Raw genomic sequence first — 17920 nt, 5'->3', positions numbered from 1 at the left:
TTAAGCAATCTCTGGTTAGTTTAAATACACATACTGTCCAAAGACAACATCCTTAGAAAACAGCTGAAAGAATTGATAACAGCAATTTCTTGAAGTGTCCATTCCCCTGCTATAGACAGATAAAGTAGAAAACGTATATGCTTCCCCATAATAATTATTTCAAAATATGTTAAAAGAAACATGCTTTAGTGTTCTCTGGCTGTCCTTGGGGTTATGCAGAGTTTAAAGGCTTAAAGAATCAAGGTAGATTTTAAAGCAGACTGGCGTATTTTTGAAACTTGTTTTTTTCACTGCCATTTTATGCTGGTGATACAGAAAAGTTGTGTGCTTTATCAGCAGCTTTCTTTGGAACAACTAGGTATTCATAGTGGAGTGAGAAGTCTAAAAATTCTGAATTTCTTCTTTGTACTACTGTTGCCTAAAGACTAGGTAGTTCCATTTCTTAATCTTTGGCTTTAGCACCCACTTAGAAAAGATCAGACTGTTGGTATTCCCTGATTACCTCTTGCATGCTGAAGGAGTGAAAAAAAAAAACCCAACAGCAGAGCTTGTTCAAAGGCTACTGGACTGCGAGGGAGAAGTCATGATGCTAGAAACTTCTGGGCAGGAGAATTACTGGTGGAACTTCAGTTTTTGCATCTAGTGTTCTTGAACACTATATCCTTGGAAAACGAATGTTACTGTAAATGCATCTGCCATATTCAGGAGTGAAGAAAATGAAAATAAATGCTCTGAGAAAGGGGATTGCTATATATGCAGAATTGCTGGGTGTGGGAGGAACTTTTCTGATATGAATGCTACAATAACACAAGAAAACTGTTTCCTGAAAATTCTGTCAGAGTGACTTTTGTCACTTCCTCAGCCCCACTTTAATGGGGGTGTATATACATATGTAGAAAATCTTCTTGGTATAAATTTTATTGTTTATAAATCAGTTATGTTCCATAGGATTCCTTAAAATCACATTATTTTTAAGGTGGTATTAAAAAATACATAATTTTTTGAAACAAATTTAAAGCATGTTTTTAACTTTTTTGGCGGGGGCAGATTTGTTTTGATTTGTTTTGATTCTCTGGTAGCAAACAGAAAAGTGAAAATAATTCAGATATCTAAAGAAAACATATCAGCAAAAAAAGTCTTGATTGAAATGTAGAAAGTTAATTTACGGAAATTTTTACTTGATTCTAGGCCTGTACATCCTAATTGTTCCAATTCTTGTTAACACATTTACGAAAAGTTCCTTGCCTGTCTATTAGAATGAAAGTTGTATGTTTCATTAATCAGTACAATATATATAGAGAGATAAATTGTCCCTAGTTCCTGCTTGTGTGTAGATAAATTTGGGTTTTATACAGAGTTCATCTTCAGAAAAGGCAAAGTTTTAAGTCTTTTTTAATAGCATATTGCCTAGAGAGCACTCAAGTTTTCTGTTAAGTTTTTTAATTTAGTAAATAAAGTTTTTGAGTAAGAGCTAATGATGAAGTAACGAAGGCTGATGTCTCAAGACAGCAATGTAGCAAATTAATGTCACACTTCCTTATAGAAGTAGCTGTATAGTGTTACTACTCACAAAGCCTTTCAGTATAGAATGGAACAATAATGGTTAGAAGTTTGTGTCATGAATTCCCCTAAACTTCTGTTTCATCACCGATAGCACTTATTACTCTGTTGTAGGAAGGTGATGCTCCCTGACTAGCCTACCAAGAAAAGTGTAGATTTTTAAAATTAGAAAGAAGAGATTTGTCATGTACCTATGCTAAGTAATCGGCACCAATTAAATAATAAGCGGTTTAGACAAGTACTGCAACTCAAATTTCATTTTACAGAATCACAGAATCACAGAATCAGTACGGTTGGAAAAGACCTGTAAGATCATCGAGTCCAACCTGGGGGGGGGGGGGGGGGAAAAAAAAAAAAAAACCACACAACACAACCACAAAACCCACGCCACACAACAACAATAACAAGCCACAACCCACCCAACACCACACAGCACCATGTCCATCAAGCTACATCCCACAATGCCACATCCACACGCTCCTTGAATACCTCCAGGGAGGGTGACTCTACCACCTCCCTGGGCAGCCTATTCCAGTGTTTCACCACTCTCTCAGTGAAGAACTTTTTCCTAATGTCTAGCCTGAACCTCCCCTGGCGCAACTTGAGGCCATTTCCTCTAGTCCTGTCACTAGTCACTTGGGAGAAGAGACCAACACCCACCTCTCTGCAACCCCCTTTCAGGTAGTTGTAGAGAGCGATAAGGTCTCCCCTCAGCCTCCTCTTCTCCAGGCTAAACAACCCCAGCTCGCTCAGCCGCTCCTCATAAGACTTGTGTTCCAGACCCCTCACCAGCTTCGTCGCCCTTCTCTGGACACGCTCCAGCACCTCCATGTCCTTCTTGTAGTGAGGGGCCCAAAACTGAACACAGTATTCGAGGTGCGGCCTCACCAGAGCCGAGTACAGAGGCATGATCACCTCCCTGCTCCTGCTGGCCACACCATTTCTGATGCAAGCCAGGATGCCGTTGGCCTTCTTGGCCACCTGGGCACACTGCTGGCTCATATTCAGCCGGGTGTCGATCAACACCCCCAGGTCCTTTTCTGCAGGGGAACTTTCCAGCCACTCATCCCCAAGCCTGTAGCGTTGCCTGGGGTTGTTGTGGCCGAAGTGTAGAACCCGGCACTTGGCCTTATTGAACTTCATCTGGTTGGCCTCAGCCCATCGATCCAGCCTGTCCAGATCCCTCTGCAGAGCCTTCCTACCCTCAAGCAGATCAACACTCCCTCCCAACTTGGTGTCATCTGCAAACTTGCTGAGGGAGCACTCTATCCCCTCATCCAGATCATCAATGAAGATATTAAACAAGACCGGTCCCAAAACCGAGCCCTGGGGGACTCCGCTTGTGACCGGCCGCCAGCTGGATTTCACCCCATTCACCACAACCCTCTGGGCTCGGCCATCCAGCCAGTTTTTTACCCAGCGAAGAGTGTACCTGTCTAAACCACAGGCCGCCAGCTTCTCTAGGAGAATACTGTGGGGAACAGTGTCAAAGGCTTTGCTGAAGTCCAGGTAGACAACATCAACAGCCTTCCCCTCATCCACTAGGCGGGTCACCTGGTCATAGAAGGAGATCAGGTTGGTCAAGCAGGACCTGCCTTTCATGAACCCGTGCTGGCTTGGCCTGATCCCTTGGGTAACCTGCACGTGTCCCGTGAGCGCCCTCAAGATGAGCCTCTCCATAACCTTCCCCGGCACCGAGGTCAGGCTGACAGGCCTGTAGTTCCCCGGATCCTCCTTCCGACCCGTCTTGTAGATGGGCGACAGCTTTGTTTTCAAACTTCTGAATATATTTAGTGTCTTCATTTTTAGTTTGTGGTATATTTATGCAGGAACACTGGAGTGAGAGATGCAGGGTAATATATGCATGTCTAAGAGTGTGGTAGGGGGAACGTTAAGAGTCTCACCAAACTAGATGGGATTACACCTAAACTATTTCACATTGAAGATTAAACCTGTACATTTTCTTTTCTGATAAAGACAGTTCTTCAGTTTGATTTACAAGCAGTAAAGGACCAGTCAACCCCTTTTTTGAAGAATTACTTTTTCTTGTAGCTCATTTAAATAATAAGCAAAAAATGTATGGATAAATACTATTTTAATCCATTTTTAAAACTACATTTTAAAAAATAATTTCCTGTTTACAAAAACTCTCATTGGACAAGTTTTTTGAGATTTTTCTTCTATTTTGTAAAATTATATATGAACATTTTATCTGCTGTCTCTTCTCTAGTCTTGTATTTTACAAACTTCTGCAACATCTGTCCCCCTGACTTCCTGTTCTGTACATTTGTTAGAAACTTTTTTGAGCAGATAATTTCTTTACACAATTAAAAGGCTTTTGAGAAACCTGCTAAGTTATTTAATATAAACTATATGCCCTACTTATGTTGGAATATATCGCTTTAGCTCTTCAAATGGAGCAAACAGTGTTACTGTTATAAATAGTTCTAAAATCTGGTTTCAGTACAGACACATTATTAACTTATGTGAGGCTGGTAGTTCTACCGGTATTTGACTGTAGGGATTAAAATCATGAGCTTGAGGACACCTAACTAGTTTAGAAAAACTTGTCCTAAACAGTTCTGCCACTCTTAAAGCAAAGCTTGAACTTGTTGGGTGGGAAGACAGGCATGAAAGCCTGTGCAAGGAAGGGATAAGTTTCTTATGTGATGGAAGAGTTCGTGTTCGGGAGGAACGAGTGCAATTACCTATTTCTTAGAGCACGTTTCATTCCATGGGTGGGAACAGAACCCAGGGTTTCTGAATATCTTGTTAGGCCAATGAACCATCATGTAGTTCTGAAACAGGTGGCAAGATGTGCTTCATTTTCCTCTCCTTTTCTTCGTGGGAGGTGGTGTCCTGTTATGATTGCTCTGTATGGTCTGTTGGCAGAAGACTATGCAAGTAGATCTGTAATTTCCAAACTTGGCAGTGACTTGTAAGATGCTATCCAGCATAATTTTATGTATGTTTATATATAGATATGCTGTTCAAAAAAACCTAGGAAATTCTTCTCTCCTGTGTGCATGCTTCCAGATTACTGATAACTCCTATTGAAAAGAAAGCAAGCAAAATGTTTGGTCAGTGTTGCATGTACAAGTGTCAACTCTTACGATCACCGGGCCCCCCCTTTGTGACTTAGCTTTTTCAGCAGGCTGGGCAGTGCTTTTGCTGAGTATATTTTTTTTCCCCTTGCTACACGGTGTAGAAACCCTACCTTGAAATCTCCCGGTTCCATTTTTTTCCTTGTTGGTGTCCTCAGCACTGGTAGGATTGCTTCTCAAACTTACAATACAAAGTTCACAAGGAAATAATACACAAGAACATTAAGATCCAGAGTGATTGCTGAGCCAGGCCAACTAAATTGACAAACTAAGTTTGTTTTTGTTAGTGTATTTGAATGTATTAAGGGTCATATAATGCAAAAGTATAGCTTGATCTGAGAATATGAGTTAAGAAGCCTAAAATACAGGGATTGAAGAATTATTCACTTGCCTGCAAAAAGTTTTAGTTGGTTTTAGAACACTATATTTTAATGCAATGAGAATTGTTAAATACTGGTGGAAGATGTTATGCTTTTGAGATTATAGCCATGGAAATATGTGTTAGAACTTAAAACTGGTTGCCTAAGTGTTTTGTCAGAAATGCCTAACATCTTGTTTATTTGGACTGCTTAAGGAGCTTGGACATTTTGGAGTATTTAGTCAAGTCTGCAATTGTATTACTGTTCCATATGGTCCTTAGAAAATGTTACCTCTTTTCAAAACACAGCATACCTGTAGACTTTGAATTACTTGGGAGCATCAACTTTTATTAACCAGTTTGGTAGTAAGTGAACCTTTGGTTCCTTGATGTGTCAGAGAGGTATGAGAAGATGCATCTAGCCAAAGGCAGCTTTAATCAAGCAAATGCCTTGTTTTCTCAAAATGTTACACAAAATATTTAGTATTTTGTAACTAAGTTGTGTACAAAACACAGTTCTGTTGTGTTTCTAGTAGTTGCCTGTACAGCTGCTCAACAGCTTTTGTTATCTGGGTGTACTATTGGCTGGCCTCTAAACCAAAATAAGGACATTTTGGGTAATTTGGCAAAATATTCTGTAGTGAAAATCTCTATATACAGCCCTGAACTGCAGTATTTCATAATAGAGGTTTGGGGATTTGCAGTTTACGCTTGTTGTATAGTTTTCCCATGTTGTCCTTTGTTACAAATTTCTACTAGATTTGTGCCTAATGTTTTAATTTGTGTTAAAATACTATTTTTGTTTAGTAGTTTTAAGCTGGCTACCCATCTGAAATGTTTTTGGGTTTGTTTTTTTTAAATATCTAGTCAAGTGTCTGACATGACTTTACTAGACAGTGTTTGATTTAAATGGAGGAGTGGCAGAATTGTTATGTATTGTGTTTTAAAATACAGCCATTTTTGAATTCTTAAATTAGTTTAACGTGCTAATAATGCTAAGTTTCTGCCATAAGCATATATCATAAGATAAATGCTGCGGAAGAGCCACCCCTGTAGAAAACTGCTAGAAAGGTATTTTGCATTAAAGACAGTCAGCAAAATAAAGACAAAGGCTGAAGCATTTGCAATGTGAACAGCAACTTCCCTTTCTTACTAGTTACAGTACTGTAATTACCAGGTGGTTTGTGTTGAATTTTTGGCCTAGTACCAGAGCTTCAACTACAAAATGTGTCCTCCTTTTCTTCATAGTGGTTTGAGTATTCACCTGGGAAGAGAGGGATGAGATTTGGAATTCCTTAATGCAGAAAAAGTGGGGTTTCCTACTTTCTGGTCAGCTGGTTTAACCACTTTTTAGGTATAAAATGAAGTCATATCTTTCTCTTTTATATTATATTTTTTGTTTTGTTATTATTTTTCTCCAACCCTTTTTTCAAAGAAGGGGCTGATCTTTCCTTTTGCAAGAAAATGGTTAGAAGCTTGTTTCTGGCAAGATGCAGGGTTATTGGAGAGAGTACTTCTCCCTGGATCTGGGTGCCTGGATTCCAGAAATGGATATTATTTTAAGCAGTGTTTCTTGTGGTAATCCTATATGACTATCCAGTCAACAGTCTGCCTCCTGAATTTTGTCCTGAGTTATGTCAGGACACTGTTTAATGTTACTGGTTTATCATCTAGCTGCCGCTAAGCAGGTACTCCTACTCCACCTTGCTCCAGACCAGTTTCTCCTTGTTGCTTTCCCTGTGTCAAATGCAGTCGTCTTGCTGCTGTGATGTTTTAGCCAGTTCAGCTGGCTGATCTGTTGAAATTCTTGTGCACAGTAAAAGAAGGAAAAAAACTTCTGAATCAAACCTTTTACTTAATGATTACCAAGTTCATTGCACGGTGAGTAGTAAAAGCTGTTTGGGGGAAGGCAGGCAGTCCTGACCTGTTTGTCAGTAGCTGGCTAGATGTGCTTAGCTCTATCATGAGCTCAATTTACTGATTGAACATTGCAGCATTCAGGATTGAGGATTGTCTTGTGGACGTAGTGTGAGGTAGTAGTGAAATACAGTAGAAATGAGATAACAATCTTACTAGGAGTTTTGACAGAGTAAGGGAAGGTTTTTTCATTCGCCTCTAGCTTTAAAATAAATTATTTTGTGAAGTTCAGGGGGAGAGAGAGCATAAACTTCAGGAAGAAAGAGTCTACTAAAAAAATACACTTTTGTTTTTACTCTATGTTAAAATCTCGTTCCTAATGATGTGATGAAAAATGGACTAATACATGCTGGTATGTTGTATCCAGTTTCTGTGGAAGGGGAAAAAGGTCAGAATTTTCTATTGGTATGTCAAAGGGGAAGGGTTCATGGATATGCTTAAGCCGTTCTATCTATTTAACAGCACTGTGTGAGGAATTGTTATACCTATAGACTGCTTTGGTGTGTAGTATCCATTTGTGCATAATTTGGGGGCCCTGTGGAATGATCTGATGTGTGTCAGAAGTGTGGAAGCTTCTCTTAGTTGGAAAGCTTATTAGCATTCAACTCCTGAAAACTAAGATTGGATCTAGCAACTAATCCCAACAGTAGGTAGGTGGTAAATGGAGAAACAGGAGTCTTCAGAGTGATCGTGAGGGAGGAAAAAAAAAACCCAAGAAAAAAAAAGATTTCATCAACCGAAACCAGGAAAAACTTGTAAATGTTGAGCAGTATGTTTCATAGGCTTCTTTTTTGATTTATGAATTATTCCAGATGACAGGGAATGAATAAATACAGAGAATTTTTTAATGTCTGAATTTGAGGTAAAAAAGTATATATTAAAAATGTTTATTTCAGAAGCATATGAATTAGGTGAGTGTTGGCATTGAATTAGAGAAAATAAAACTTCCTTGTAATATAGATGATCCTAACTGAAGTTTCTCCTTCAGGGAGAGGGCATATCTTTATATGTAGTAGATCTAGCCTGGTTGTCATCATTCTGGATGTTTTTGTAGTCGTAGAGCTAGTGTTGAAGAAAGCAGATCTGTGGAAGATATTAGTGCTGCCTTTTTTTCTCCAGTCTGAAAACTGATCTGTGAAACATGTATTCATGACACGGGACAGGATTTTGTGGGCTGCTCTTTTTTCATGGAAACAGAAATGGAGACCCTCTTTGCTACAGTAAAAAGACTGCATTATTCCTCTTGCTGCCGATAGCAATAGATAACACTAACTTAAATTTCACCTTGATAAGAAGGGGACAGTGAGCAAAATCAGTGTTCAGTGTACTAAAGTTTATTTACAGTTTCGGAAAACCTCAGTTTCTTAGAGTTGACTCGGAACTGCTCAGGGAAAAAAAAGAGTTCGCTGTGGTATTACCCGGATTCTTGGATTGTCTTTTCTTAGAGATTTGAAAGTGCATGTGGCCATGCTTTTGAACTTTGCTGAATTGTGAAAAATAAGTGTTTGGTATTAGGTCTTGCAGCACAAAAAACACCAAACCCAAACAAAACCAGGAGCACAAAAAAAACCCCAACCCAAACCAAAGAAAAAGACCACAACCAAAAAACTTGACATCTTTCAAGCTTAGTTGTTTTTATCTAACAGTGATTTGGGTACTGTTTATGGTAAATATAGTTTGGCAAGCATTAGGCACAAATTTTGTTTAGAGATACTGTTAGAACAAAGCTACCTTTTGAGACACAAGTATATAATTAATTATTTGATTGTAATTGAAACTAAAGTGCATGACTTCAGCATGGGGAGTGGCTTATGGTAAGTAGTCAAGTCACTCAACCATCTATAGAAGAAGTTCTGATTTCAGAAACTGTAATATCCAAATTCAGAAGTCTTCAAAATTTGAATTTCCAATTTTTTCTTTCTAAATAATTCCTCTTCTACAGTTAATTTTTCTGTGTGCATGCACAAAGATTTGAATATCCCTTGGAGCTAATCAAAAAAGAGCTTCTTTCACATAAATTATAAATAATCTATTTTTAAATTAATTTGAAAAAAATGTCTTTAGCTTTTTTAAGGGTACATTAAAATCTGCTTTCAATTTTTAAAACAATAAAATCAACCTAGTTGACTTAAATGTCAGCATCACTGGAAAAAGGTCAAGGTGCTGATTTTCCCCCCCCCCAAATAATTCACTGTGAAACTAAATTTGCTCTTCAGTAGCTCACTGAAGTTGTTGGGAATTGGTTTCAGAATCCATCTTAAATAAAATATTGTTCTTCCTGAGGGCATATTTCTTTGAGCTGTGAAATTTCTTCCTCAAAAGTACAGAGCAACTCAACCTCACAAGTTAATGACTTACAATGATTATGGGGCAATAACAATGTTTTGAGAGTAGAATTTTGAGAATAGAGCATCTATTGACAGGTAATTAACACTTTTCCAATGTTAAGAAAGAACTGGAAAAGTTGTTCACGCCAGAACGTTAAAAGCACAAGATTGTTCCTTTGCCTAGAATTTGAGTATTTTTTTTTGAAAAGTGATCTTAATGTGTCATCAGCTGTATGGAGTAACTTCATTTTACTAGGTGAAATTAACTTCTCAGGAGACACTGGTATTGGGAGGGAAACTTTAATTTTACTTTGAACTTGAATAACTTCACCATTTTATTCTGCTGCATTTCACTGTTGAAGAAGAGGGGAAGGGGAGAAACAATTCTGAATTTCCCTTTTTCATTTGTTTTTCTAAGCTTGTCATGGCTTTGAAAATTCCTTGTGGAAACCATTTTCTCAGGAAAGAATGCAGCCAGTGCATTGTGTCTGCATGCTGTGGAAAAAGAGGTGGTTTGTTGCAGCAGCAACTCCTGCTTTAGTAATATACCTTTCATATTTATAACAAACAAAAAAAAAACCACACACACAGAGAAGAAAGAGTGATATTTCCTGGAAGAAAGCACGAGAAATTGTGATAATGCAGTCAGTTACTAGATTTCCAAAGGCAACTCATTGCTAGTAGCTTTTGTGACCTGTCTTGTGAGCTTTTCTTTGTTTGCTGCTAAGAGTACTGAGTAACATTGTGCAACGGCTCATCTCCTTTCCAAAGGATAGTGTATGTCCAAATCTTCAATTTCACTTTTTTTTGCATTTGTTGCAAATGTAATATTGGTCATTGTTTCCATAGTGAGTGATACCCATCCAGATAGATGAAGATTAAAATTCTTAAATCTCTCAGAATTTCTTGCATGTTATTATATTAGCATGGTTCATTAAATTGGTCACTGACTGTATCTGTTCACAAAATCTAAACTCATGTTCAGCCTAGATTGAGTAGCAAATTTTGTGTGTGCTTTCAGTTGTCCAAAATCTTGTGGAGTATTGCAAACTCAACTTTTGAAAATGTATTTGGCTAATGGATCGCTCTTTTGTTTTTCCTCCTACAGGTTCGATCTGTGGATGAGATGAATCATGAGTTTCAAGCTCTTGCCCTAGAATCTCGGGGAATGGGAGAGGTAATTATTGAGGGCTGAAAATCCAGTTGGTGGTTTGGAAATGTTGATACAATTTAAGAAGTCTGAAATAATATGACATGAAACAAAGAGCTTCTCTTAAGACCAAATTGATTTTTCAGGCAACTGATGTCTGTTCTAAGGTGAAGATAAACTAAGTACTTTGCAAGAAAACTGGGATGGTTGTTGACTGGATCTGTGTCAGTCTTATTAGATGACATACTCTTGGGCAAGTGACAGGGTAATTTGTTGAAAGTTTGTGCAATTCTGTGCAATAAAGCATGTTTCCAGTGTCACTGTATCTAAGATAGTTAAACAATTGCTTGCTACCTCTGAGAAGCCAAGGAGACTGGGATCTGAAAAAGGTTTGGCTCCAGAAAAAGTGAAACTGGCATACCCTAGCAGAAATGTGTGGTAATTTAATTTACTATTTTTTTACTGGTAATTACTGCTTAAAAGAAGATGTTGACCAGGGTGAAGAGCCCTATTGTATATTTTAGCTAGAGGGAAGAAGGACTTTTTTTGATTTGTTTGATTTTTTTTTTTTTAAGTCAGTGTAATGGGGGGGGTGAAATTAAGATCATGGAGGAGGACTTAGCTCCTTCAAAAGCAGTTCCCTGATCTGTAGAAAGTAATCAACATGCATTACGGTTACTTGCCCTGACAGCACATGGTCATGAAATAAATTCAGATTTCAAATACTGATCCTTTTGTCTTGCTAATTCAGTTGATAATTGAACCAATGACAGTATTTCAGCTTAATTTTCTTGAAATGATGATAGGACTGTGCTCTCTATGGAAACCATAACTTATGGATGAAAAACAAATGCCATGTTCTAGTTGCTGAACATTTCTGGGCTGACACATGGCTATTCTTACTTGATTTTTTTTTTACTTTAATGAAGTATTTAACCCATCAGTTGGCTTTTCAGCAGTTTTTGCTTCATCCAGAGTTCCATGTTGACTTTCTTGAACCATCTCCCATTTGAAAAAGCAATTATAGATGAAGCCCTGTTCTTTAGAAAGCTGAGTAGCCACACTGGATATGCTTGCTTCCCCTCAGCCCCCCAGCTCTTAAAACTCTTTTTGAAAGGTAAAGGTGTTGATACTATCACAGATACCTTACTAACAGTGTGATAGAGTGGATGGGTAAAATTCATGTTGGTGTGTGTTCTTTTGCCGCTCACGAAGTACTCCGAAAGGTTGAAAGCATTGAAAGTGAAGGATGGCACAGATGCTTGGGAATTAAATTGAGGTATACGTAGCTGTTCATACAGATCTTTAGGTTATCTCAGACTGAGGGAGATATTTCTGCATGATTATGATTTTGTTTGTTTCTTTCGTGGTATTCTGTGGATCTGTGAAGATGTTTAAAAAAAAAAGGCCCTACAAAAAAAACAAACGCACAAAAAGCCGGAGTTCTGGTACAGTAATATAGCATCAAAAATTCATACTGTATTGTGCCCCTGCACTTATCAGGTTATTATGTCTTTCATTTCAACGGTGTCTTCCAGATATCTTGAAGTAATACAGATTCGCATAGCTAGGTTAACTTACTCAGTAATTTTCTTAATGTATTGCACAACAATGAAGTAGTTCTGGAATAGATTCCATGGCTGTTTTAACCTTTTTGATTATAACCTTCCAAAATATTAAAGGAAATGTCCTCATAAATACCTATGTAAGCTAGAATTGGTAGTTGTATGTTCCTACCTGCTACCTTCTGTGTACTTTGAAAGGTGTGAAAGGGAGGTCATGTCAAGTGATCTGCTTCTAGCTATTGGGAAGTTGTTCTCTTCCTCATTTGCTCTGTCGGGATAGATTTTTCTCTGAATTGAAATTAATTTCTTGTGCATAATTCTAATCCTCCTTGGTCTTTTTTTTTTTCCCTGACTGGGAATCAATACTTGATATTAGGAGGCTGTTAAGTCTTACTTTTCACATCATTACTAAAATCAAGACTGTTTGTGAATCCTCAAAGTATTTCTTCCATGTGCTAATGTAAAGGAATACAGTATGAAATCTGTTTTCATTATACTATAACACATTTTGGAAATCATACATACTGGAAATCCTTCTGGTAAGCTATCCATCTGAGCTGCATTCAGATGGAGCCTGGTATCAATCAGTATTGGGAATGGGACAGCATAATGTGAGCCAGATGTACTGTTTCCTTGATCTGTTTCTGTCTTGCAATTCTTTGTTAATTTATTCTGTGAAGAAACAGACTAAAGTTTTATTAGCAGGAGATCTGCTCTATTGCAGGCGTCTTTCTCTAAATGTCTCCTAAAATTTTAGCTGTAGGATTGGTTAAACACAGATGATGCTTCTGGCTCCAGATCCCAAAAGCTATCATGACCCTTAAGGTCGTGATAATATTCTGAAGACATACTGACACATGGTTCTATTTCTCTTTTCTAGGCATCTGTTGTTTGCTATTTCAGGGCCAGCATAGTGGGCTTCAGGGCCTTTAATGTGACCTAATACAGGCATACATAAAATTAATTGCCAAACAGAACATAAAACTAAATCTTTTTTGATAATGTCTATTCTTGTAGAAACTTAGAGGGTATTTTGGGGACAATGTATCCATTTCTGGTGTCAAAACTTCATTCAGAGAAATTGTAGAAGGCTCTGTAGGAATAGCTTCTGATCTTAAAAATGAGTTAAATAGTAAAAAAATCTTTAATTCAAGAGCCAGTAATCAAGACTGTGCAGTTACTTATCAGAGAGCTGGTTAAGAGGCAGCTTTAGCATAATTGGTTATTATCTATGTGTAGAAAAGGGCTTTGTTCATCTGGCAGAGACATAACAGGGATCAGTGCTGACACTGAAAAAGACACTTTTTAGTGTACTGTTGGAAGAGCTTACTAAGAAATATGGCAATCTTTTCCATTATTTTGAATTAGGATTGGATGTCTCTTTGTAAAGTTTTTTTTATTGAATTAAATGCAGGAAATATTGAGCAAAACGCATGTTATCAAAGGGTAAAGCATCATGATTTTAGCTACTTTTATTGATTTCTGATGACTTCTTGATTAAGTGTTTTTCAGTAGAACTAATCAAGTGGGGTCTTTTTCTTGTCTGTTAAAGAGGAACACACTTGTTTTTCTGAAAAGTACTCTTTTTGAGTTCCACAGTGAAATAGTTCACAGCTGCTAGGACTGCTCATTTATATGGCAATTCAATAGCTAAGACATCCCTTTATAAAAAGCATAGTGTATGTCATATCCATCATCTGTCAAATAAATAATAAATCTAAATCACTGGCTCTTGGGGAGATGCAAAATTGTAAACTCTAAAAAATTCCATTTATTTAAATATTGGAGGGACTTCTTTGTTCTGTAGAAATTTTAATAAAAATATATTCTGTAAATCTGTTTGATGTTCAGTAGGCTACAGTTTAAATTTAGCCTCTTGAGGTATAGATGATGCATTATGTTTTGTGTTAAAGACATTCTATATTCTTTGTGTACCAGAGTACATGAAGACTGCAAGCGGTTGAATGTATCTGCTTGGATATATGTATGTAGTTAAAAAACAAAAGAAAACAAAAAAAAACCCAACAAACCAAAGCAAACCTAAAAAAAACCCCAAACAACAACAAAAAATCCCTCCAAAACAGCCTGTACTTTTACAGTGAGGATTATTGCTGCTTTCTACCAGTGGACAGTTTTTTTCCTCTGATGGAAATCCTGCAAATGAGTTTTGAACTCAAAACCAGTATTGCGGTGTGTTCTGCCCTAAATTTGCATACTGTTCTTAACGTCATGTTATCTGAACACCTGTCTGATAGTGGAATTTACTAATTTCAGGGTAAGCATACTTTAAAGTGATGCTCATTTTATGAGACACGAGATACTACTTGATCTGTTTTATTCGGACAAGGTTGTGTTAGGTTGTGACACCCTCACTTCTGTATTTCTCGTAACTCTCATCTCAGCTGGACACATATTTGAACTTGTCTTAGACTGCATTTAATTAAAATGTGATTCTCTTTCTCAAAACCAAGGTTTTATAGATATCATGAAATGCTTGCTTTCTGTTCTACCACTATCCTACAAAATCAAAAGTAAGTAGTATCACAGAATCACTACGGTTGGAAAAGACCTGTAAGATCATCAAGTCCAACCTGGGAAAAAAAAAAAAAACACCAAAACCCACCACACAACAACAACAAGCCACAACCCACCCAACACCACACAGCACCATGTCCATCAAGCTACATGCCACAATGCCACATCCACATGCTCCTTGAATATCTCCAGGGAGGGTGACTCTACCACCTCCCTGGGCAGCCTGTTCCAATGTTTCACTACTCTCTCAGTAAAGAACTTTTTCCTAATATCTAGCCTGAACCTCCCCTGGCGCAACTTGAGGCCATTTCCTCTAGTCCTGTCACTTGTCACTTGGGAGAAGAGACCAACACCCACCTCTCTGCAACCCCCTTTCAGGTAGTTGTAGAGAGCGATAAGGTCTCCCCTCAGCCTCCTCTTCTCCAGACTGAACAACCCCAGTTCCCTCAGCCGCTCCTCATCAGACTTGTGCTCCAGACCCCTCACCAGCTTCGTCGCCCTTCTCTGGACATGCTCCAGCACCTCAATGTCCTTCTTGTAGTGAGGGGCCCAAAACTGAACACAGTATTCGAGGTGCGGCCTTACCAGAGCTGAGTACAGAGGCATGATCACCTCCCTACTCCTGCTGGCCACACCATTTCTGATACAGGCCAGGATGCCATTGGCCTTCTTGGCCACCTGGGCACACTGCTGGCTCATATTCAGCTGGGTGTCGATCAACACCCCCAGGTCCTTTTCTGCGGGGCAGCTTTCCAGCCACTCGTCCCCAAGCCTGTAGCGTTGCCTGGGGTTGTTGTGGCCGAAGTGTAGAACCCGGCACTTGGCCTTATTGAACCTCATCCAGTTGGCCTGGGCCCATCGATCCAGCCTGTCCAGATCCCTCTGCAGAGCCTTCCTACCCTCAAGCAGATCAACACTCCCTCCCAACTTGGTGTCGTCTGCAAACTTGCTGAGGGAGCAGTCTATCCCCTCATCCAGATCATCAATGAAGACATTAAACAAGACCGGTCCCAAAACTGAGCCCTGGGGGACTCCGCTTGTGACCGGCCGCCAGCTGGATTTCACCCCATTCACTACAACTCTCTGGGCTCGGCCATCCAGCTAGTTTTTTACCCAGCGAAGAGTGTACCTGTCTAAACCACGGGCCGCCAGCTTCTCTAGGAGAATACTGTTGGGAACAGTGTCAAAGGCTTTGCTGAAGTCCAGGTAGACAACATCCACAGCCTTTCCCTCACCCACTAGGCGGGTCACCTGGTCATAGAAGGAGATCAGGTTGGTCAAGCAGGACCTGCCTTTCATGAACCCGTGCTGGCTTGGCCTGATCCCTTGGTTGTCCTGCACGTGTCCCGTGAGCACCCTCAAGATGAGCCTCTCCATAACCTTCCCCGGCACCGAGGTCAGGCTGAGAGGCCTGTAGTTCCCCGGATCCTCCTTCCGACCCTTCTTGTAGATGGGCGTCACATTGGCAAGCCTCCAGTCCTCCGGGACCTCCCCCGTTGACCAGGACTGTTGATAAATGATGGAGAGCGGCTTGGCAAGCTCCTCCGCCAGCTCCCTCAGCACCCTTGGGTGGATGCCATCAGGCCCCATAGACTTATGAGTGTCCAGGTGGCATAGCAGGTCGTTAACTGCTTCCTCCTGGATCATGGGGAGCCTATTTTGCTCTCCATCCCTGTAATCCAGCTCAGGGAGACGGATACCCTGAGGATACCTGGTGTGGCTGTTGAAGACTGAGGCAAAGAAGGCATTAAGTACCTCAGCCTTTTCCTCATCCTTCGTGACAATGTTCCCCGCCGCATCCAGTAGAGGATGGAGATCCTCCTTGGCTCTCTTTTTGTTGTTAATGTATTTATAGAAGCTTTTTTTGTTGTCCCTCACGACCGTGGCCAGGTTGAGCTCTAGCAACTTGTTAGAGTATAAAGCTAAAAAGGATGAGTAGATTGTATAGGCTGATCTGAAACTTATAATCTTTTGCTTTTAGTTGATCTGCAGTTGCAAGATTCCTTTAATCTGTTTCTCTGTCCCCTGATGGCTAACTCCATCCCTTAAATTCGGGTTAAACTTAATATCCTGGTGCTCCCAAAGTATGTTTGGTTGATACCTGGTGATGATTCTCCCATGCATTAAGAAAGTGGGCGCATCTGTCCGGTCAGGTCATAACAGTATAACACTCTTGCAAGTGTAATACTCTCCTGTAGTTTTGTTGAGCTTTGGCTGTTTATCATCCTCCACCCTGAGTCCTTGAATTTATGTAAGGAACCCAGGGATTTCAGTAAGTTAGCTAGTCAAAATACTTTGTTTCTGGTAGGAGCTCTGGACCGCACAGAAAAACAGCAGTCAGCAATCTTTAAGTTACTGCAGAGGAGCTCTTGTCACCTCTGTTTCAGTGTTAATATTGTGGCTTGTTAATGGCAATCTTACCCTCTTCTTTAAGCTGTTTTTATGAGCTCTTTCAATGCTACATTAAGAAATACCTAAAAAAATACTCTTTGTTAGTAGTTTCATTGAGGCTCATACTAAGCAGCTGTGAAGTTCAGAAGGATTTTTTAGTCACTTAAGTAACAGGAGAATCAAAGCTCCAAAACATACTACTTTACTGCAAAAAAAGCTTTATCAGATTACATTTTTTTTAAATTACAAAATTTTAAATTTTAAATTGAACATTACATTTTGAAAAAAAATTGATGGATTACAATGCTGTCTTCAGAGCTCTTCCATATTGTTTTTTGCAAGTTGTATTCACTGTAGTTTCAGTTGATGGACCTAGTAAAGTATGTAATATGTAGTCTGAGAATACAGTTTTTTAATTACGTATTCAAGAGAAAATGTGATATGCGGAGTTTGGCAGCTGTACTGCTACTGACGGGAATAGTTAGAGGAATAAAGTAAAAATAGTAAAGTAAAAGTAAAAAGAATTCTGACATTTGAGGTATTTTTGTTTGTGTGGTGCTTCTGTCATGTTACACTAAGTCTTCTGTCCTCAAAGACACTACAAGAAGTGATAGTGATCTGACTTGAAACTTTCTGCTTTAGAAGTAGCAATGAAAAAAACCATACAGCTATGGTATGTGGAACTTCAAATTTGAATGTCACAGTTTTGTAACCAGCAGATCCCTATGGTCTGAAGGAGCTGACTTGCCGCCGTGTGTGTTAGTCGCTTTCTAAAATATGGAACATGGTGCATTTCTAAGTGAACAGAACTTTACAATGAACTGCTGCTGTTTCTGGTTATCATGATAGCATTAGTTAAAGGCCAAGCTTTTGAGCCAGCATGGAAGGAAGGCAGTGTTAGTTAAAGTTTCTGAGAAGGTTGACTTGGTTTATCAAAGGAATTAACTTGATTAGGTTTTTTCACAGCTGCTTCTATATTCTGTATCTCTCCCTCATAACTTCAGAATCTCAGT

At 39.2% G+C, this 17920-nt stretch overlaps 1 protein-coding gene across 6 annotated transcripts in view; it reads left to right on the top strand.

The window, feature by feature from the left end:
* The window catches only part of PUM2 (pumilio RNA binding family member 2), a 75910-nt gene that overhangs the window by 14899 nt on the left and 43091 nt on the right, over positions 1 to 17920 (top strand). For 4 of the 6 annotated variants that reach the window (XM_059835921.1, XM_059835920.1, XM_059835919.1 and 1 more), the window contains exon 2: positions 10375 to 10443. In XM_059835921.1, coding sequence (XP_059691904.1) covers positions 10393 to 10443 — 51 coding nt within the window. In that variant the 5' untranslated portion in view covers positions 10375 to 10392. Of the gene's footprint in view, positions 1 to 10374; positions 10444 to 16133; positions 16137 to 17920 lie in introns of those variants that run through there. The other 2 variants (XM_059835923.1, XM_059835922.1) reach the window with 1 other exon arrangement.

The sequence above is a fragment of the Gavia stellata genome, chromosome 2 (assembly GCF_030936135.1).
Source record: "Gavia stellata isolate bGavSte3 chromosome 2, bGavSte3.hap2, whole genome shotgun sequence".
Classification (NCBI taxonomy): domain Eukaryota; kingdom Metazoa; phylum Chordata; class Aves; order Gaviiformes; family Gaviidae; genus Gavia; species Gavia stellata.
The sequence above is the reverse complement of the archived record's forward strand: the minus strand, read 5'-3'. Positions and strand labels throughout refer to the sequence as shown.